The sequence below is a fragment of the Sphaerodactylus townsendi genome, linkage group LG04, assembly GCF_021028975.2.
Source record: "Sphaerodactylus townsendi isolate TG3544 linkage group LG04, MPM_Stown_v2.3, whole genome shotgun sequence".
Taxonomy (NCBI): Eukaryota; Metazoa; Chordata; class Lepidosauria; order Squamata; family Sphaerodactylidae; genus Sphaerodactylus; species Sphaerodactylus townsendi.
The window spans coordinates 19,394,256-19,417,322 of record NC_059428.1 but is presented as its reverse complement, the minus strand read 5'-3'; the positions used below and the strand labels follow the sequence as shown (position 1 = coordinate 19,417,322).

Genomic DNA, 23,067 nt, shown 5'->3' with positions numbered 1-23,067 from the left:
TTGTCTCCGGGCGCCATCTGGCCCTGGTACGCTTCTGCCCAAAGGCACCTGGTGGGCCACTGCGAGTAGCAGAGTGCTGGACTAGATGGACTCTGGTCTGATCCAGCTGGCTCTTTCTTATGTTCTTATTACCTTCAAAATTCTGACAAAAATATATGTCTCTCATCCTATTATTACTATAATGGCCTGATTCTGACACTCCTACATCTTCACTTACAGAAATGAAGAATACACAGGAATCCGGTGGCATCTTAGAGAGAAGCAAGACTTGATTCCAGTGTTAAATTTGATGGACTAAAGCTCATTGTGTCTGAGATGTCGTGTCTGCCAAGTGAGGATCATCCTCATGCAACTGATGACGCAGGCAACTTCTGCCAAAAAAGCAACCCAAAAACCCTTTGCTAGGCCCCTTCCGCCCTTTCAATGCACTTTGCAGCTGGATTCTACTTTGCAAGTAGATTTTGCTGTGTGGAATCCTGTGTGGAATAGCAAACTCTACTTGCAAACGATTGAGAAGGTGGATTGAAAGTGCATTATTCTGCATGTGCGGAAGGGGCCCTTGAGGAAATGCTTGGTGATCTTTAAGGTACTGCTCTGCTCCTGTTTCATTTTAACACGGCTGCCCCCTCTAGTACGGACACCAAGAACACACTTTGATTAAGAGAAAAACCTGGACAACTAGTACCCTGTTTCCCCGAATATAAGACATCCCCTGAAAATAAGACGTAGTAGAGGTTTTGCTGAAGTGCAAAATATAAGGCATCCCCCGAAAGTGAGACGTAGCAAAGTTTTTGTTTGGAAGCATGCCCGACGAACAGAACACAGAAAAATAAGACATCCTCTGAAAATAAGACATAGCGCATCTTTGGGAGCAAAAATTAATATAAGACACTGTCTTATATTCGGGGAAACACGGTAATTGTGTGGAGGAAATGCGGTGAGGTTTTGTTTTTTGTAAGAAGAGGAGGGAACGGTCAAGCCCATGAAGCACTTCTGTGAAAAAATCAGTGGTTTACCATTGCTTGCTTCAGCATAGAAATCTCTGCCTTCCTTCGTGGTCTGCCATTTAGGTGCTAACTGTGACTAAACCCTGCTTAGTGCTGGCTAAACTGGACTACATGAGCTGCTGACTTCTGAGTATATAATTCCTTCGTTTTGGGGGTAACATTTGAATCCTCTCATTTTGAGAAACACAGGGTACCCTTCATGAATTCCCATTTGATCTTCACAGTCAGTCTTCATGATAAGAGGCCACGAACATCGTGCACTTATTTGGGAATATCCCAGCAAGCTCTTTATGATTTCTTAGGGTTGCAGTACAAAAAGAGGACTTTCCCAAGGCTGCTTAGTGAGTCATTTATTTGTAACATTTCTATCCCATCGTATCTCCGCCAACTCAAGGCACAATTATGAGTGGACGATACTTCCCAGGTGCAAATCTAATATGCGACCCAACCCATTACCCTCACCCTTCCTCTTAAATAAGACTCGATTCACGCTTGAGGAGAATGAAGTGGCAGAACTCTGAGGTAGTCAATGGACAATACCATTTCTTCAACGTGCGGGTGGTGGATTCCAGCTTTAAATGTTCCTTCACATTTTTGGGGGGGGGGGGGCGACACCCTCTGCCAGAAGAAAAGTAGAACTGTGGAGAGAAAGGTCCTACCACTCCTTGTACAAATTTCCTGTTTGCAAGAAGTTTAAAGCATAGGATGGCATTCTAAAATGTGATCCTCCACTTTTGCTCTGATATTGGTACAGGTCGTCCGGCCCAGCAGTGAGATTCTGCACTCATTCTCTGCCGTGCGTGAATCAAGTTTGTGAGGCAAAATGAGCACTATTACAGTACCTGATTTAGATATGGCTATACCGAACTGCGTATCTATAACCTGAGAGAAGCTTATAATATTTGTATGTAAGAATTAGCTAGGATTCAGCTTCTGGAACTTGGCTGTACTAGACTGCTGGGTGTAGTTCCACATCTTATCCTGGAAAGAGAACGTATACACTTTTCCTTTCTTACACAGAAATCTACAACAGCCATTCAGTTATATAGGTGTAAGCAAGGTCCATAACTACGAGTGATAAAAATCGCTTGTGTTTTTTAAATAAGCAAATTAAAAACAGATGCATTGGAGAGCGGCCGTGAGTCTGCATCTATCTTTTTCTTCCTGTAAACCTAACTGCAGCTTCAGATGGGCTATAGAATAGGTGGGGGAGGAGAAGGTTAAACACTCCTTCCCTCCCTGAAACTTGGCCCTGATATTTAAGGCAGTAGTCCTGCTAATTTAAAACAAGAACATCATCATCAACAACAAAAACCCTGAGTGATTCTAATCACACAACTCTTGTGTGAAGTATGTAGTTCAGTTCTAAAGCAGCTGCAATTAAGTCAGGTGTGGAAGAAACCTGAGTCAGCGCTGTGTAGGGTAGGGAACATGACTTTCTGTGCCCTCAGTTGTTATCTGTAATCCCATAGCATTTGTTTGGATTCGTAAGATGTCATTGTAGCAATTCCCCTTATCCAGTGGTGGGATTCAGCAGATTCACACCACTTCGCCAGAACCGGTTGTTAAAATAGTGCTTGTAAACAACCAGTTGTTAAATTATTTGAATCCCACCACCGGAACCGGTTGTTAAATTATTTGAATCCCACCACTGCCCTTATCCCATGACAATTTGAACTGGAGGCAAAACAAACTTGCATTCAGTATTTGTCACTGTCTTTTTAGGCCTACCCACTTTTGAACGATGCACAAAGTCCCCGTCGTAGTTTCTTACGTTGCGCACTTCAAGACACGTGGCTGACGGCTGAGGCCCCTTCATTAGTGCCAATACCAACAACGTAACAGGCACACTGAATGAAATCCTCTGTACAGCCAAGTGCCTGATTAGAGAGATTCCATTGGGAGATCACATTTCTGTCCAATTGCTGTATATTTGGTCTTATTTTTCTGACAAGCAGCAAGAACCATTAGGATTAGGAGGGTAGTCAAAAGAACAAGGCCGGTGGCAAAAAGAGCTTTCAGAACCAAGCTTGCCTCTTGTTGGTTCAAACGTTTTCCAAAAAAATCTATTCTTCCTCTGCCATTACCTGTGGGACGAGACAGGCGTGCATAAGAATTCATTCCAGAAAAACAGGAACACTAATTGCTGTTTCACTAGGCTGATCAGACGTCCCGCTTTTGGCGGGACAGTCCCGCCTTAAAACAATTTGTCCTGCGTCCCGTGGGTTTTTCCAAATGTCCCGTAAGAAACTTCTGGGGCACAAGACAGTGCGGCAGCCTCCTGCGCGTGCGGCCACAGGAGCGCACGGCCTTCTGGGGCGTTCCTGTTTCCCGCCCTGTGACAGGGTGGGAAACGGGAGCATCCCAGAAAGCAGTGTGCTCCTGCGGCTGCGTGCACGCGGCCGCCCACCTACCCGCCCGTCCCAGTTCACAAAGGTGACCATCTGGTCACCTTATGTTTCACGCATTACTAGTTTTTATTTGCCTGAAAATGTACTGGAAAAATAAGAAGAATCTTTAATTTGCAAACGTATGTTTTATACTCATGTGTTCATTAGGTCTGCCCAGTGATGGGATTCAGCCAGTTCGCACCAGTTCGGGAGAACTGGTTGCTAAAAGCAGCTGGCTGCTCTGAGGTGTGAAAAGCCCCGTACTTCCCTCTCCCAGGAGAGGGGGAGCGAGGGGGCTTTCAGAGCCCCAAAGCAGCTGGCTGCTGAGTCTCAGGAAGGCCTGCGTGGGTGGTGGCTGCCAGAGCCCCCCACAGGGGTCTCCAGCAGCCACCTCCCCCACCAGGGACCTCGGGCAACCTGCCAGCCCGGAGCCGGCTTCTGCCAGCCTCCCCACCTCTATTGGGCTCCAGTGGGCTCCAATGGAGGTGTGGGGGGCCGGGCCGGCAGCAACCTGCTGTGGGCCCACTGGGCGCTCCTCACCGGTGAAAGAAGCCCAGCCTGTTCGGCATGTGGTCCAAGTTGCATCTGCCATCTTCCTTCACCTTCCCCCCGCCCAACATTGAAAGGGGGGGCGCGGCAACAATCAGGTAAATGAGTGACGGGTGGGCAGAAGTAGGCACGCGGGAGGTGGGAATGCATGAGGGGTGGCAGGGGCTGAACGGTAGTTAAATAATTAGAATCCCACCACTGGTTCCCCCACCTCATACCTTGAGCAATAGTCCCACCACTGACATTGAATGTATCATCCATTGTGGTTGTGTCCAGATGATCTGAGAAAAGAGGGAAGTAAATTAGCGTATTATTAATAAACATTCTGCTCTCAGCACTTTTAGGCTGAAAGCTTCATCTGGCAACAGTGTGTGAAACAGACTTTTCTCTGTGATACACCTCTGAAGATGCCAGCCACAGATGCAGGGGAAACGTTAGGAACAAAATCCACCAGACCACGGCCACACAGCCCGGAAAACCCACCAGAACCAGTTGAATCCGGCGTGAAAGCCTTCGACAAAACATTAGGAATCTTGTATGTTTCCCTTACTGAAACAACTAATGCAGGGGTCTGCAACCTGCGGCTCTGGAGCCACATGCGGCTCTTTCAGCCTTATACTGCGGCTCCGCATGGCATGGAGGTCAGAGGGTAGTGTGGGCGTGTCCCTCCAGCCCTCCAGAACAGCGATGGAAGGAACGGTGAGTGGAGGGGCCGAACGGGAGGCGGCTCCATGCGTGAGGACGCCGCTTTTCGCGTCCCCTCCACTCACCTCTCCTTCCAGCGCTGCTCTGAAGGGCTGGAGGGACACGCCCATGCTGGAGGTCGGACACACCCATGCTGGAGGTTGGAGGGTAGCGTGGGCGTGTCCCTCCAGAGCAGCTGCCACCCCCCTTTGCCGTCCCCACAGCCACCATCCCCCCTCTGCCCCACAGAGCAGTCGGCTGCCTGCTCCATTGGCAGAGGGGATTTCCCTGCCCAGCGCCTCTGCCTCCCACCTCCCAGGAAGAGAAGATGAGTGGAGCGGCCGAACCGGAGGTGGCTCCGTGAGGAGCTGCCTCTCCGGCTCGGTAGATCTTCGGGGCAGTGGAAAATGGGTCCAAATGGCTCTTTGGGTGGTAAAGGTTGCCGACCCCTGAACTAATGCGTGTTACTCATAGAATCCTAGAGTTGGAAGAGACTCCAAGGGCCATCAAGTCCAACCCCCTGCAGTGCAGGAACACACAATTAAAGCACTGCTGACAGATGGACATCCAACCTCTGTTTAAAAACCTCCAAAGAAGGAGATTCCACCATACTCCGAGGTAGTGCATCCCAAAATGCTTTGCAGACAAAGCAGCTGAACATTCCTTCAAGCATCATTTAAAAAAATCCTTTTTGGCTGTTCGTCTTTTGGTACAAAAATTTACACTGTCCTCTGCTTGCTACGCTGATTCTGGCCCTGCGGCTTCTCAAAGTATGTAATAAGCGAGCCGACCATCCGTTATCCCAGAACAGCCTTTTCAAATATCGTTACCAGAGCTGATGATAGTGTAGGTTACTTCCATCCCAGCGTGGACGTGGTTAAGCACGTGGCAATGTAAAAGCCACGTCCCAGGATTAAAGGCCACAAGTTCCAAAGTCTGGAAGGTCCCTGGGAAAAGGTTGTACACATCCCCTCTGTGTTCATGCTCGGTCTGTGGCGAGAAATAAAAAGGACTGTCAAAGCAAGTTCTACCTAACACTAGCAAGTCAAAGGCCCCTTCCGCACATGAAGAATAATGCACTTTCAATCCACTTTCATAATTGTTTGCAAGCGGATTCTGCTATTTTGCACAGTAAAATCCAGCTGCAAAGTGGATTGTAAGTGCGTTAATCTGCATATGTGAAAGGGGCCAAAGACACGAGGCAGCAAAAATCCAATGCTGTTTGAGAAGGCTCAACAATTCTCTATTGGGGGGGAAAAGGACACATTTTTGCAACCTCTCTGCTCTCAGGAGATTACACACTGACCATTTATTCAGAAGGTGCCCAGGACAAGATTGCAAAGTGAAAATGGCCATAGCACAGTGACGGTGAACCTATGGCACAGGTGCCAGAGGTGGCACTCGGAGCCCTCTCTGTGGGCACGCGCACACAGAGTTGGTCATGTGGGGGTGGAAAATCGCCAACCAACCCCCCCCCACACACACACACACATCTAGGCTGGCCTGGGCCACTGAGCACAACGTGCGGGCACCACGGTGAGCAGGGAGGACTCGGATGGTGGGCCTGGTGCCTGTGCTCTGGGTGGCTGTTGCTTGAAGGGGGGGCAGAGGAGGCAGAGATGCTAGAGAGGCCTGCTCGAGTGGGTGGGGCAGAGGAAGAGGGAGCCAACCGTTTTTTTCTAAACTAAAACCTCAGCATTCAGGTTAAATTGCCGGGTTGGCACTTTGCGATCAATAAGTGGGGTTTGGGTTGCAATTTGGGCACTTGGTCTCAAAAAGGTTCACCATCACTGCCATAGCACAAGCCAAGCTGAATAGCCCTATGTATGCAAAGTTGTTTGGGCACTGAAAGCCCTATATAAACATTCATCATTAATAAAAACCGTATCCCTCTAAAAACTGGCACTTCCTACAGAAATTATTCCTGTTTGATCAAACTGGATCTGTGATGTCTTTTTTTTTTTTGCAGAGAAGTTGCAGCTGACTTACGACAACCTATAGAATTGGTGTTTTCTTAACCCTATAGGATTTTCAAGGCAAGAGACATGCAGAAGTGGTTTGCCATTGCCTCTGTGTAGAGACACTGGGGTTCCTTTGCATTATTCTCCCATCCAAACACTGACCATGCTTAGGTTCAAAAATCTGATAATTAGGCTGACCTGAGCTGTCCAGGTCAGGACATGATACTTAATAGATTGCCTTATCAATCACAGCTTGCAAGGAGAACTGGGATAAAGTCAAAGTTAAAATTATTTCAGAGTGCAAAGGAACTCGAGCGAAGGTGGCCATTATGGCCATTTTCAGCCCTCCCTAGTTCAAATATTTCCAGTGCTCTCAAAGCCAAGGGGAGATGCGGACCCTGTTTTTGTTTTCTTGCCATGTTCATTTACAATTGCATTATTTTGATGATACCAACCTTGAGGAGGAAGGACTCTCCGTGGAAATGGGCAGTGTGAATGTCAATTTCATTTCCAATTCCAATTAAATACCAGTTCGTGTTTTCCCCTTCCTTCATGATTAACCCTGGGAGGTTGTAGAAGATCTTTCCGTTGATTGCTGAAATAATCACAGGGAGGGATTTGCAATACTTTATCAACAAGTTTATCAAAATGGCTCATTGCTGTTAACAAGAAAGAACACACTGTTTGATATGCCTTTTCCTACTCCAATGTTTATTTTGGAGACATAGCTGTCAGATGTAAATGCAGGTGAAACATTAGGAGTGAAAATGACCAGACCACCGCCACGCAGCTAGGAAAACCCACAACAGCCAGTCATCCATACATTTCCCTTTACTATGTGATTCAGGATGTTAGCTGTGTTGTGTGCATGCACAAGAAAGCTTATATCAAAAATAAACTCTATTGGTCTTAAAGGTGCCTCTGGACTCAACCTTCCTTTACTATGGGAGTTTCCTGATATTCATGTGGAGGGGAACCCCCATGTGGAAGTGGTCTAGGACATTTCTATTTGAAGTGTGCTGCTGGTCCCTTCCGCACAAGCAACACAAACAGGTTAAATGAACCTGAGTTGCCTGTCTTGCTGTACGCAGGCAGGGGCAGGGACCACCCGGGATCACTGGGAGCCCTGTGAAACACACATCTGAGAATCCCCCCACCCGAGAATCCCCCCCCCCAACATATCTACACAACATGGTGGCTGCCTAGAGAATCCACTCTAATGGTAGATGGAAGGGAAGGAAACAGAATGCTTCCTTCTTGCCGTAGTTTGCATTGGCAAGCAGGAAGCACGTGAAACCTGGGTTAATGTTAGGTCTCAAACCTTGGATCAATAAACAAACTCTAGATTGTTGACCTGTAGTATTTATTGGAAGGCAAAGAAGCTCCCAGCTGGTAAAAAGCCAGTTCTGGTGAACCCGGCTTTTGCTATCCCCTTTATTCAGAAATAATCCCCCCCCCTCCCGTTTTCCCAAAGAATGTGAGAAAGATGTATTGTCGAAGGCTTTCAAGGCTGGAATCACTGGGGTGCTGTGTGGTTTCCGGGCTGTATGGCCGTGTTCTAGCAGCATTCTCTCCTGACGTTTCGCCTGCATCTGTGGCTGGCATCTTCAGAGGATCTGAAGATGCCAGCCACAGATTCCCGACATCTGGGCCGCCTGTCACCAACTGGGACTCACCATGCCTCCCTTTCTGAGGGGGGAGGGATTTTTATTATTGGAATGTTGGACGCCATTTTAACCCACTGAGCTTTTATATAATTAGAACTACAGCTATGTAAATTTTTATCGCTGCTCTTAATTGTCTACTTGTTTTTATATTGTATCCTTATATATTGTACACCGCCCAGAGCCCTTCGGGGATGGGCGGTATAAAAGTCCAATAAAATAAAATAAAATAAAATAAATACAGCCCGGAAACCACACAGCACCCCAATGTGAGAAAGAGTTACTTTGGAGCCAACGTCAGTGACAGTCAGAGATAAAACCACCTGGCCTCGGGCCCCCACAGAGTTAAGGAAACATCCTGTTTCCCATGGGAGCAGAAGATATCAGGGGTAAGCAAAGTTATCTCTAAAGCATGTGAAACCATAAACCAGAGATCAAGGACAAATGTCCCTTTGCAACAGTGGTAACATATAGCAGGCTGAGTACATATATCTTGCAGCGATTACATTGAAGCAGGAATGCATCTCAATCAACTAGATACAATCATCACCCATATTTTTTTGTAGCAATCACATTAAGCTAGGAATGCATGTCAATCAACTAGGGGCCATCCCTGACAGTTAAAGGGGAAAAGTTGCTAATTTAGCGACTTTCATTTAACCCAGATTCAGCAAAATAAAACAAGTTAGAAGCATTTGAGGGGTGAGTTCTGTGGCAACTTCTCCCCCATAATGCTTTTTTCACACCCCTGAACGTGTTCTATTTTGCCTGTGCAGAATCACCCTAAGGGTGCAGATTTTGCTTTTTTTAGACATTAGTCTTCAAACCTGCACCTTTCCCCCACTACAGATTGACGTGATAGTTAGGCCCCTTCCGCACAGGCAGAATGATGCACTTTCGATCCACTTTCAATGCACTTTGCAGCTGTGCAGAATAGCAAAATCCACTTTCAAACCATTGTGAAAGTGGATTGAAAGTGCATTATTCTGCATGTGTGGAAAGGGCAAGGATTTTGTTATTCCGCACAGTAAAATCTACTTTCAAAGTGCATTGAAAGTGGATTGAAAGTGCATTATTCTGCATGTGTGGAAGGGCTGTAATGTGACTCTTCTGAATACACAGATTCATTTTTCTGTTGCGAAATCTGCCTTGTAATGGTGAATGGGAGGCTAAACGGAATGCTTCACAAAACGGTACTATTAAAAAAACAACCCTTCTACACCCTCTAGTGAGCAAAGTACCATGCATCTTGTTTCCTTCCACAAAATCAGCGGTGTGATTGAATTCCTTTGGATTCTTGCGTAGATATTTCTCAACGTTTCCTTTCAAGTACCAGGACTCGTTTTCATCAAAGACCGTGAACAGAAGAACAAACTCGCGATCTATGTCTTTCCTTAAACCCTCTGCATTCAACACTCCTTTTCTGCAAATTATAAGTGGCCCAATTAAACCACTGCTCATATCCTGGAATGAAAAAGAAAAATGGGAAATTGTGGGGACTATTGTGTGTGTGTGTGTGTGTGTGTGTGCGCGCGTGCGTGTGTGTGTGTATTTGCATTGCGCAATGAAGTGACCATTGTATCTCTTTTAGCACTGACACAAAAATGTATTTACATAAGCCAACCTTTGCTGAAAAGTCAATATGGAAAACAAAGAAAGGACACCGAATCCTAACTCACAAAGTCTGGTTCAGAAAAGTAACAGTCATACTTACCTGGCAGGGGAGACACCTTGATCACAGAAAAGTAACAGTCCCTGATTTGCCGGGGCTCCCATTTTGCGGCCTGGGGTGGGGAGCACAGAAAGGGGCAGCAGTGGTGTAGGAGGTTAAGAGCTCGTGTATCTAATCTGGAGGAACCGGGTTTGATTCCCAGCTCTGCCGCTTGAGCTGTGGAGGCTTATCTGGGGAATTCAGATTAGCCTGTACACTCCCTCACACGCCAGCTGGGTGACCTTGGGCTAGTCACAGCTTCTCGGAGCTCTCTCAGCCCCACCTACCTCACAGGGTATTTGTTGTGAGAGGGGAAGGGCAAGGAGATTGTAAGCCCCTTTGAGTCTCCTCAAGAGAGAAAGGGAGGATATAAATCCAAACTCCTCCTCCTCCTCCTCCTCCTCCTCCTCATCTACTTCTTCTTCTTCTTCTTCTGTGCTGGTGGCAGGCTCCTTGCTCTTTCTGGGGCTGGAGAGGTGGGGGTGGAGTGTCAGGCAGATCTGATGTGAAGGGTTGTTTTCTGGGTCCACTCTGCCCCCCCCCCTTACTTAGCTGGACAGCCACGAGAGTCCCTGAACTGTGGTTCAGACAGCCATGCGAGCTCAGATTTCTCACATGTGTGGAAGGGACTCCATTTCATTGAACTGCACTTTCTCTTTAATGGACAATTACTCAGGAGGCCCCCGTGGTGGGCTGGCAATTGTTCTGTTGTCACGTTTATACAAATAAGTCTCCCAAGCCTTAAAGTTTCTCCTCAAGAAAGCAGGAACCAACCAACCTGTAACTGGGCACATTAAAAGATTTCCACAGGTGTTCCCAGAGAAGTTATATATAAAATACCACTCCTCACAATTTCATCATTTACCTTTACAACATTCGCTGTTGAGTAGTAAACCCATGTGATACAATTAGGATCGCTGATGCCAGGACCTGACCTTTCTGGAACATTCCATTGGTAAATGCTTATTTCTCCTGAGGTGTGTACATGTTTAAGATAGAACAAGAAAGTTGTTTCAGAATTTGGTCCAAAATTCAGTTCAGTAAATCTGTGATTTGCAAATACAAGCCTGCTAGGAAAACTTACTAAAGTGAAATCTTTCAGTCAAAAGGGAATTAAGTTTCTAATTGTTATGGAAGGGGGGGGGGGTGCACAATGGCAAAGATGCAGGCTAAAGAAATCAAAGCTAGTTCTTTTCAATATGCTTTGTTTAGATCAGGGGTCGGCAACCTTTACCACCCAAAGAGCCATTTGGACCCGTTTTCCACAGCCCCAAAGATCTACCGAGTCGGAGTCCCTCCACTCACCTTTCCTTCCAGCGCTGCTCTGGAGGGCTGGAGGGACACGCCCACGCTACCCTCTGACCTCCAGGCCACGCGGAGCCGCAGTATAAGGCTGAAAGAGCCGCATGTGGCTCCAGAGCCGCAGGTTGCAGACCTCTGGTTTAGATCCATGGCAGAAGATAATGAGAAACCATGGGGCTTCTGCTGCGCGCCGCTCTCGCGCCCCCTCAGCGCACGTCATTCCTGGTGCGCTCTCGGGGTTCCCCGCTCTGCGTGGGGTCATCAAAAGGTGCCGTTTCTTCAGCGCCAGGAATGACGCGCGCTGAGGTGGTGCAAGAGCGGCAGCGTCGGGGCGGCTGTGTGGTTGCCGCCCTTGCAAGTGGGGAGTGCCGCTGGACCCCGCGCTACTTTCCCGGAATAGCGCGCAGCAGAAGGTAAGTGGGGAAAGCCCCCATTTCAGCATTTGAGAAACAAATAAAGATTGTTTCAATCAAGGATCTCAAAAGTGGCAACAAGGATACTTTCACAAACCTACAAGTTTCTTTGATCTGAGGAAGATTGCAGCCATTTGAAATAACACTGCATTTTAAGATTGCAAAAGATAGACCCAAAGTGCTTTTAAAAATGTTAACAGGTGATTCCACACTGGCCCAAGCAATATTGGCAAAACTGTTCAATTATGTCAGTTCATGCGGCTCGGCTGGGCTGTACAAGGTGGAGCTGTCAATCTAATGAACACGATGTTCTTTAGCCCCACAACAAAATAAAGGGTAATGCCTCCACTGCTGCAGACAGGGCGAGAAGTGCAAGGAAACAGGGCAATGGATAATAGCAGCGAACATGCCCCAAAGGCAACACTGTACAGTGAACGCTCCTTTTGGTCACAGTAAGCTCCCCATGGATAATGGGCTAAAGAATTAACAGATTTGCATGAGTCTGTAGAAAACAAAAACAAAATTGCGTACACACACAGCCCTGTTTCGGGTCAGGGCCAGGCAGAGAAAGGGAGAGGAAGTTTAATGCTTACATTTTGATGGGTGAAAGTGGAAAATGCAGTCAAGTTGTAGCCAACAGAGCAGAGGTGGTTTGCCATCACTTGCCTTTGGATAGCAACATGGTTTTCCTGGATATCCCATTATGCAGGTACTAACCAGGGCTGATTTTGCTTAGCTTCTGAGATCTGACAAACTCAGGCTAACCTGGGCTACCTAGGTCAGGATACAGTTTTGCTAATTGCGATTGACATTTTAAAGGGGCGAGGGTGGGGTGTTCCTAAAAACCTTTCACTTTTAAAGTAAGGCTCATGGCTAGCTTTTCTTATCTGATATAGCAGTTGTGGCGAACCTATGGCACGGGTGCCAGAGGTGGCACTCAGAGCCCTCTCTGTGGGCACGCGCAAACAGAGTCCACCCCCCCCCCCCATCTAGGCTGGCCTGGGCCGCTGGGCTCGATTATTAGCATTAAACCTAATACCTAGTTTTGGGGAAGCAGTGTAGGTAAGCAGGGTAGTTAAGCCCCACTGAATTCATGCGAAGAACTAAAGCGTGATCTTTTACCTGGGAGTAAGCTCGGTTGCTGGCAATGGGGCTTGCTTCTGAGTAAACCCTCCTAGGGTCATGATTCACTCGTTGGAAGAGTTACACGGTTGCTTCAAAGCAAAGCCACCGTCTACCACCAAGCTTACTCCTGATTAACGCATGCCTCGGAGCCAACTGTTTTTTCTAAACGAAAACCTCAGTATTCAGGTTAGATTGCCGTGTTGGCACTTTGCGATAAATAAGTGGGTTTTGGGTTGCAATTTGGGCACTCGGTCTCGAAAAGGTTCGCCATCACTGTGATATAGTGTCTCCCATCCCCTTACCTGGCATAGTGACGTGTGCTTCTTCGCCATTTGTTGTGTCTTCTATGCCGTGTGCTGTGACTGAGTAAGGCCTGCTAGCTTTATTCTTAAATAAGATCAGTATTGTGTCTCCAACCTCAGCACGAATCAAGGGCCCTAATTAAAAAACAAACAAACACGATGAGTTATGGAAGGAGACAGTGTTGAAAAGACGATACAATCTGTGGTGGCGAACCTTTGGCACTCCAGATGTTATGGACTACAATTCCCATCAGCCCCTGCCAGCATGGCCTGATGGGAATTGTAGCCATAACAACTGGCGGGGCTGATAAGGTATGGATTCACTGAATTATAAGAGTTACCACCACTGATTGGAAACAGTTTCATCCCAAAGTTCCATAAGAATCAAATGGACATGATTTAAGTGTGAGACCTCAGTCCCAGAATAAAGCAAGCTGTAGGATTATAACCATAGGCTTTATTGGAGATCAAGGCATAACGAAAGATAGACGATTTCTGAGGCCACATGGCAAGGGATAGATCTTAAATCCCCACAACCTTGGGCCCGCCCCCACCAGCCTACGTGCTGCATTTGCAACATAGAAACAAAGGAAACAATAGAGTGATTCAATTACAAAACATTAACACAAAAGGCAGGAACCATCACACCTAGGAGGGCCGTGGCCCTTCCTGGTTATCAGTCTAATGCTAAGGAAGGGAGGGGGGAGTAACCGAGCTGGCGCCTGGCCCAGGAGGGTGGGTCCCCCTCCCCCGGCCACTGGTCAGGCTCCATCCTGACATTAAGAAGGATATTGATAAGCTGGAATGTGACCAGAGGAGGGCAACCAAAATGGTAAAAGGCCTGGAATCCATGCCCTTTGAAGAGAGGCTTAGGGAGCTGGGGATGTTTAGTCTGGAGAAGCGAAGGTTAAGAGGACATGATAGCCATGCTTAGATATTTGGAGGAATGTCATGTTGAAGAGGGAGCAAACTTGTTTTCTGCTGCCTCAGAGACTAGGACACGGAGCAATGGATTCAAGGTGCATGAAAAAAGATTCCACCTAAACATTAGGAAGAACTTCCTGACCATCAGAGCTGTTTGACAGTGGAATTCACTGCCTCAGAGAGTGGTGGAGCCTCCTTCTTTGGAGGTTTTTAAAGAGAGGCTGAATGGCCACCTGTCGGGAGTGCTTTGATTGTGTGTTCCTGCATGGCAGAGGGTTGGACTTGATGGCCCTTGGGGTCTCTTCCAACTCTAGGATTCTATGATGTTGCTGCCTCACTACCTGGGTCCAGAAGGAGGAAAAGCCATCCATAACAGATAGGAGGCACAGCTCCAAAATTGTATAGGAGGTATTACCGTGAATATGTCTTCCTAACACCTTAGCTGGAATCCCTTCAAGTTAGGAGTCACATTATAAACAGCTTCTTCCAAATAGGATTATTATTATCATTATTATCATTATTATTTTATTCATACAAAAACAGTTATACACAGCAAACAAGATCAATATGCTGGATTTTGTATTCCATCACACGTCGGACACTTCCCAAGCATCTAGGACTGTGTGATGTATCGACGAATAATGCGTGCAGTGCCGAGTAGGGTGGCCTTTTGCAGCTGACATATGGTGATTTTGTCAGCGCCGATTGTTTTTAAGTGCCGTCCAAGGTCTTTAGGCACTGCACCCAGTGTGCCGATCACCACTGGGACCACCTTTGCTGGTTTGTGCCAGAGTCTTTGTAGTTCAGTCCTTAAATCCTCGTATCGTGTAAGTTTTTCCAGTTGCTTCTCATCAATTCTGCTGTCACCAGGAATTGCAACATCGACTATCCACACTTTCTTTTTTTCCACAATTGTGAGGTCAGGAGTATTGGTGTTTTCTTCAGTAGTTTTACGTTTTCATTTTCAGTGACCTTTTCAGGTTTGTGATTCCACCAGTTCTTTGTCACAGGCAGATGGTAGTTGTGGCACAAGTTCCAGTGAATCACCTGAGCAACAGTATTATGCCTCTGCTTGAAGTCTGTCTGCGCGATCTTCTTGCAGCAGCTAAGTATGTGATCTATTGTTTTGTCTGCTTCCTTGCAGAGTCTGCAAGGAATTATTATTATTATTATTATTATTATTATTATTATTATTATTATTGTTGTTGTTGTTGTTGTTGTTGTTGTTGTTGTTGTTGTTGTTGTTGTTGTTGTTGCTGTTATTGTTGCTGTTGTTGTTTATGATCACAGCTGCCAGTTCTTTAGCTGTCTGTTGGCCTTTCATTGAGATTTGAGCTCCACCCAGAAGTCTAGAATGTTGTAATGGATCAGAGTAGTACTCGTGCGGATTCCAGCAGGGCTGCCTTCAACATCTTGATCACCAAATCATCCAGAATTCTTTACATTTAATCTCAGAATGGGCACTGAATTTTGTAATTAAAAAACTATTTGAAACTTATATCATCTATGCACCACTTCTTTTTGAGATTAGGTAGTTTCATAGAATAAAATGAAAGTGTCTATTGGTCTGCAAACCAACAGAACAGAAAGCATGGAAACCAGTAAAGAGAGCAGTTTCGAGAGTTTGGCATTCCTAGCCAGACACTCGTGAAAGCCACAGTGGCTAATACTAGTTACCAGGAAGTAAATCTCTGCAGCTTCCATTCATTTACAATGAAACGTGTGTCAAGAGAAGAGTTTGCTCAGATTCCCTCTCAGGATCTTCTAATGCCCTCTGCAGCAAAGCTGTTCCAAGTGGATCCCTCACTTCAAATGCCTGCCTGAACGGAAAGTTCCCTGACCTGCTTGATCTATTTTGAATGAGATGTTTAAAATCGATGGTTGGTTGACAAGTTTCCCCCGCTAGTTCAAAATCTCTTGGACAGCACCCTCACACAGCCCCAGGTTAAAGCAGATTTTTTTTACAAGGATACTGCTCCACCTCCTGGTAGGAAGTCTGAATTGCAATCTGCTACCTTGCTTTTGAGAAAAAGTGATGCATCAAAGCTTGGAATCTGTCCTCCCCAGCCCATTAAAGTACTTCGCTTGGCACTTGAAGCCAGCTCTCTGCTGCTTGGAAACACTCCTGAGGCCAACAAGTACAGGAGAAGGCAACGGGCACGGCTTATGCCCATAACTGGCCTTTTCCGCACAACAGAAATGAAATATTCTAAGGAAGGTAAATAAAATGTTCCCTGCAAGAGTTCCCCACTATCTTTAAGAGTGCAATGTCAACTTTAGCCCAAATAAACTCAAAAATACAAACGTTGCACTCTGGCTGTGTCTAATCTTATATGTTGATCTTACATATAATTAAACAACTTAACACTTCTATTTGTATTTACATTTCCTTATTTCTCTGACAAAGTTCTTAAAGATACAGCATAAGTCTTCCAACTCTTATAACTAAACATAAATAATCACTTAGTCCATTCAATTCTTTGTTCAGAAACAAAGCTTCAGTTCCATATAGTCCATATTCCAATTCTGTAGGTTCTACATAAAAACGTCTCGCACGTATAGTACGTTTTTCGTGCGTCTTCCTCAGTATGCCAGTATGTTCAAACAACTTCCAACAGTTCTTTGAGGCTTCTAATGGGTATATTGGCTCTCTGTTAAGAGTTGCCCGATCCCATCTCTGCCTTCCCTGCAAGAGTTCCGCACAGCTTTTTTGCCCCAAACGTTTGGGAAACATTTCATTTTCTCCTCTAACCATTTCTTTTGGAAACAGTTAATTAGCAACTTCCCCCTTGGAACTGTTTGCCAAACATTCCCTGCTTGCTGTGCGGAGAGCAGGGAATGCTTTATTTTTCCTGCCCAAATTTCAAGCTTCCGCTTTTGTTTTTTTGTGCAGCTCACGTCCACCATTTTCTGCCGCTTCAGGGATTCTCTGTGCCGCCCGCCATTTGCTGAACATTTCCCAAGGACGTTTCCTCTGTTCGCATTGCAGCCGCCTGCCATTTCAGTGTGCAAAGTACACGAATAAAGTTAGTTTTGCCTGCTGATGATGTGCAGGTGTCATTTTTCTTTTCTTTGATGAGTTGTTGAGTTGAATTCTGGGCATGTTGCTGATTCTCTTATTGAGTCTCTGCAGCTTCAAGTGTTCTTAGAAAGCGGCCGTGGCCAGGTAGAGATTTTGCCTTGCAAAGATTCTGACTGGCCACTGAAAATGTGGGTGACTATGCAGATTTTTACAAATGTTGCTCACCAACACAAGGATCTGTACTGTGTGACTGAAGGTAAGCAGTGGCAACCATTTTGTGGCAGCCATTTGTGGCATACTGGGACCAAGTGTCAGATCTCCAGAGATGCCCATGGGCTTCAAAAGATTGGAGACCCCTGGCCCTAAAGGAGCTGAGGAACCTGATGTTGCCAAGGACCTTCATGAAACCCGAGGGACCTGCTGGTATTCAAAATACTTCCCACCTCTGCATACTCTCAAATGGAACAGATTATTACTGTTCGAAGCTTATTAATTTAGGGTCACATTTTGTCCATTGGGAGTACAGGCATCCCAAGGGCCATTTCTTTCATCTCCCCTTTTTATTTGTTTGTTTGTTTGTTTATTACGTTTCAAAACCGCCCTCCCCCGGAGGCTCAGGGCGGGGTGCAGCATTTCCATATCAAATAGTACAATAAAACCAATATAAAACAGTAGATTAAAATTCCCAGCCCACAATTTTAGACAAGTATGGCGACTTCATTCTCTCAACCCCAACCCCACCCATGGGAGGCCTAGATGATATGGGGTCTGATGGTCATCCCGGCTGGCCAAAAGCCTGGCAGAACAGGTCCATTTTGCAGACCCTGCGGAAACTCTGTAGGTCCCGCAGGGCCCTGGTCTCCTTAGGGGGCCTGTTCCACCAGGTAGGGGCCAGGGCTGAAAAGGCCCTGCCCCTCGTGGAGGCCAGCTGTATCTTTTTTGGGCCAGAGATTTCCAGCAGGCGCTCCTCTGAAGAGTGGAGTGCCCTAGTGGGACAATATGGGGAGATGCGGTCCTCAGATATGTAGGCCCAAAGCCGCTAATGGCCTTAAAGGTCAAAACCAATACTTTGAAGATGGCTCGGAACTCAATAGGCAGCCAGTGTAGATGGTATAAGACCGGAGTAATCCGGTTCCAACTGGATGTTCCTGTAAGAAGTCTGGCTGCTGTGTGCTGAACGAGTTTCAATTTCTGGATCACCGTCAAAGGCAGGCCAGCATAGAGCGTGTTACAATAATCCAGCCTAGAGGTGACCGTTGCATGGATCACAGTGGCCAGGTCCGAACGGGACAGATACGGAGCCAGTTGCCCTGCCTGTCGCAAGTGATGAAAAGCCATTTGGGTGGTTTGAGCGACCTGGACCTCTAACGACAATGCTGGGTCCAAGATCACGCCTAGGCTCTTAACGGATGAGGCTAGCTGTAAGGCCTCACTGTCTAGCGAAGGCCGGCAAAAGTCCACCGATCTTTCTCCCCGTCCCAGCCATAGGACCTCCGTCTTCGTAGGATTTAGCTTCAGCTGATTTGCTCTCAACCAGCCTGCCACGGCTTCTAAACAACGCTGGAGAGCTACAGGGGCCACTGACAGACTGCCCTCCATCGTGCACACGAGCTGGGTGTCATCGGCACACTGATGGCACCGCAGCCCAAAACTCCGGACTAAACTCGCCAGGGGGCGCATATTAGATATTAAAAAGCATCGGGGAGAGGATCGCCCCCAGCGGCACCCCACATTCAATGGGGTAGAGCCTGGAGTTCTCACCCCCGATGCCACCTGCAGTCCCTGAGAAATGGGGCCAGCCAATCCAAGGCTGACCAGCAGACTCCGATATCAGCGAGGTGGTGGACCAAAAGGTCATGATCTACTATGTTGAACGGTGCGGTGAGATCTAACAACACCAGCAGCGCCGACCCACTTCTATCCAAGTGAAGCTGAAGTTCATCCACAACAGTGACCAGCACCGTCTTGATCTCATGGCCAGCGTGGAAACCGGACTGGAAGGGATCCAATATGTGTGCTTCATCCAGAAATCGCTGGAGCTGATCTGCCACCGCTCGCTCAATTAGCTTACCCAGAAAAGATACATTTGAAACTGGGCGGAAATTGGCTGGATCCTCAGGATCTAACAGCGGTCTTTTAGGAGCGGGCAGACCACTGCCTCTTTAAGCCGCCCCAGGAAAGCTCCTTGCTCAAGAGAGCTATTGATAATCTACAACAGGTGGCTCCGAAGCACCTCCCCACTGGCTTTCACCAGCCAGGAAGGGCACGGATCAAAAGAACATGTGGTAGATTGTACAGCTGCCAGTGTTCTGTCCACATCCAATAGGTCAAGTCAGCTGATGTGGTCCAAATAAGGACCCAAAGACGGCCAAGGGGCTTCTAGTTCACATACTGTATCAACTGTTGCGGGTAGGGTTCAGCGGAGGGCCAGGACTTTGTCTGTGAAGTAGCTCGCAAATGTCTCACAGCTCACTGCCAATTTTTCTTTGGGACCCATCGCTGAAGTCGTAAGTGATTGAATTACTCTGAACAATTGTGCCGGACGCGAGCTAGCTTTCGCAATAGAGAAAGCAAAAAAAACCCCACACTCCTCTTCGCAGCCTTCACAGCACTCTCGTAGGATCTCATAAACGTCCGATACGAGTGTCTTGTCACCTCGTCAAGGGTCCGCCACCACACACACTCTAGCCATCTCAGCTTCTGTTTCATCCGTCGTAGCTCCTCAGTATACCAAGGAGCCAGTCTGGCGCACGGGCGGAGAGGGCACTTAGGCACGACAACCTCAATGGCTTCAGAGAGCCTGGTATCCCAGCCCTCTACCAGCACATCGAGGGTGCTGTCAGTGGGTGGGGTATCCTGTAGAGCTTCCTGGAACAGCTCCAGGTCCATTTGTCTCTGCGGGCAGGCTAAAATATGCCTGTTGCCTAGATGGGGGGGCACAACAGTGTCTATCTGGGCCTTAAGGACGTAGTGGTCAGGCCACCACACTCTATCAATAGAGGATAAGCTTACATGCACACGCGCCACGAAGATCAGGTCTAGACTGTGGCCCTTGTTGGGACTCCTGGAGTTCACTAGCGAGAGACCTAGCGTCGCCATGGTTGACACTAGATCAACGGCTACCGAGGAGGAGGTTGAATCAACGTGGACATTGAAGCCACCCAACACCAGAAGACATGGGTGCAACAGCGCCCATTCAGAGACAACCTGCAATAAGTTGTGACAGGCTGTCTGCCGGCGTGCTAGGCGACTGGTACACCAGCAGAACAGCCAGTCTCTCTGGGGAGTCCCAACAAAGGCCCAAACACTCCAATCCCACGATCAACGGGTCTGGAGATGTCCTAAAGGAGATGGAATCCCGGACGAGCATTGCCACCCCCACCCCCAGCCCTGTGTCCGAGGCTGCTGGACAAACCGAAACCCATTTTTATGTACACTGTTTTGTGTTTTTAGGCAACAGATTGTTTGGTGGCTCATCCAAGTTTCTCACCAAGGATTTGTAGATGTTGCTCCCTCGCGGTCCTCTTCTTATGCTCCAAAAAATCCCCACTTTTGTAGGCTCTGTAAACCACCTTCTTATACTTTGAACCTATGCGATCTTCACCTTGGCTCACAAATACATGCCCATAACTGAAAAGAAAGAAAGAACGATTATAACTAGACAGCAAGCAAGAAAAAGCAAGTAAGCAAGTGAGCACGGAGAAGGAAGGAAGGAAGGAAGGAAGGAAGGAAGGAAGGAAGGAAGGAAGGAAGGAAGGAAGGAAGGAAGGAAGGAAGGAAGGAAGGAAGGAAGGAAGGAAGGAAGGAAGGAAGGAAGGAAGGAAGGAAGGAAGGAAGGAAGGAAGGAAGGAAGGAAGGAAGGAAGGAAGGAAGGAAAGGAAAGGAAAGGAAAGGAAAGGAAAGGAAAGGAAAGGAAAGGAAGGAAAGGAAGAGACAGCCTAATTCAGACCCTGGGGCAGCTGGGGATGGTGTTACTGTGTTGCTGCTATACTGCTGTTGTACCGCCTCCAGAGGGCTTCCAAGCAGCATGGAGAGGCAGTGAACAGCTTGGAAATCCCAAGCACCTGAAAGTTCTCTATAGGGCTCAACTGAGTTATATCCCCCTTCTGGGTGTCCGTCAACTGTCCTGCTGGTGTTCCCAGGGGCAAAGTCAGATAGAAGCAGACCAACATTGGTTCTGCCTCAGGGAATGTCCCTGAAATGCCCCCAACTGCGTCGGCCTCCACGTCAGGCCAGTGCAGCCATGGAAACATCAGCTGCAAGTCGGTTGGGCACCATGGACCTCCATGGGTCCACCTGACTTCCTATTTGCTCTCTTGATCAGTGTAAGTGTCATTTGCACCTCCTGTAGTCATTCTGCCCCTCCCCCCCCCCAGTTGGGCTGCAGGAGTCCTAATCTTAAGTGGAATTTTTCAAAAATGGGATCGCTGAAAGGATAGTTTGATGGATAAATATCGCCACCACTCCCTTGCGCAAATTCCGGAGTCTTCCTCAACTTTGAAGTGGCTCTTCTTCTAATGGTAGGGCTGCCAAACTAGCTTGGAGAAAAATATCCTTTCTCTTTAAGCATTCGGAAGGGTTAATACTTAGAATCAGAATGCTTATTGCCTGTGCATGCAGCCAACTCAGAATAAGGACGGTGTAGAAGGGAGCTGTTTGGGATCTCAAAGCACGCCCACAAATCGAACCTCTCATACCTTTCCTCTTTGCTCATGGAATTCTCCTTCTTCTCCGCCCAGGACTTGTTAGGAGCATAATCCCATTCTACTTCTTCTGCAGCAATGTAATGCGTTCTGATGGTTCCGTACCACCTTCTGTCTTCGGCGGCCTTGTTACAGGCTTCAACTTCATACAGATGCTTCATCCCACCCGTAAAGTGGTCAAACGTTGTGCAAACCACCTGGAAAGTACCTGAAAGGCAATTGTGATGGTTTTTTTTGGGGGGGGGGGGAGGGAGGCCCTTCCGCACATGCAGAATAATGCACTTTCAATCCACGTTCACAATTGTTTGCAAGTGCATTTTGCTGTTCCGCACAGTAAAATCCAGCTGCAAAGTGCATTGAAAGTGCATTATTCTGCATGTGCGGAAGGGGCCAGAGAGATGCCATTATAGTTTTACATATGAGTGTGTCTTAAAAGGGGGGGGGGTTGCAATAATGATTAAAAAAACACAACTGAAAGGTATTTGAAGAGGCATTTGGTGCTAGAATGGAGAACACAATTTTAACAAGGGCTCATTCCGCACATGCAGAATAATGCACTTTCAAACTGCTTTCAGTGCTCTTTGAAGCTGTGCGGAATAGCAAAATCCACTTGCAAACGGTTGTGAAAGTGGTTTGAAAACGCATTATTTTGCGTGTGCGGAAGGGGCCAAGGTGTTGGTTTCTTGTATGCTGTGATTCAGGGTGTATTTTAATTGGTTGTTTTATTGCAAGCCCCTCTAGGAAGGGTGGAAGGGCCCGTGGCCAAACAGCAGCATAGAAATAAAATGAGGAAGTTCAGCTCCCAAAACCCACCTGCTCGGTCTGGCTGCATCAGTGCCGTCATTGACGTGTGCGGAAACAAAGCGAGAGTATCCCTGATTCTGCCCCCCAAGTGAATGGTGTTCCCTTGGAAATGAACACCATGCATGTTTGCCACTGAACCTAGTCCAATCATATGCCAAGAAACGTTGTCATTCTTGCACATCGTGAGGCCAGGCAAGTTACCAAAGAGGTACCCATTGACAGCTGAAAGAGAAAAAGGAATTCAGATGTGAAGCATCCTGTATCTCGCACTTGCAAATATGAATGGCCCATTTGTAAGTATGCTTGTGTGTTTACTTCGAAGCACTGTTGGGATTAGATAATTTGAAAAAGTTATATGGCAAAGGAAGTGAGTTGGGCCCTTTCTCCCTAAAACTCCGCCAGAGGTTCCAGATAACACGGTCATATGATGAAGAACAGTATGGATTTATACCCCGCTTCCCAGTGGTGGGATCCAAAAATTTTAGTAACAGGTTCCCATGCTGGTG

The 23,067-nt window shown here is 47.2% G+C and overlaps 1 protein-coding gene across 1 annotated transcript in view; it reads right to left on the bottom strand.

Moving 5' to 3' along the window:
* Window positions 1-1,271: 1,271 nt before the first annotated feature.
* Window positions 1,272-23,067, bottom strand: part of HEPHL1 (hephaestin like 1) — a 55,511-nt gene continuing 33,715 nt past the window's right edge. The window contains exons 11-20 of the mRNA XM_048494266.1: window positions 22,571-22,783; window positions 21,752-21,965; window positions 20,545-20,684; window positions 13,109-13,243; window positions 10,832-10,938; window positions 9,497-9,719; window positions 7,047-7,186; window positions 5,461-5,620; window positions 4,165-4,227; window positions 1,272-3,094 (exon numbers count right to left, since the gene is read on the bottom strand). Coding sequence (XP_048350223.1) covers window positions 2,892-3,094; window positions 4,165-4,227; window positions 5,461-5,620; window positions 7,047-7,186; window positions 9,497-9,719; window positions 10,832-10,938; window positions 13,109-13,243; window positions 20,545-20,684; window positions 21,752-21,965; window positions 22,571-22,783 — 1,598 coding nt within the window. The 3' untranslated portion in view covers window positions 1,272-2,891. The remainder of the gene's footprint in view (window positions 3,095-4,164; window positions 4,228-5,460; window positions 5,621-7,046; window positions 7,187-9,496; window positions 9,720-10,831; window positions 10,939-13,108; window positions 13,244-20,544; window positions 20,685-21,751; window positions 21,966-22,570; window positions 22,784-23,067) is intronic.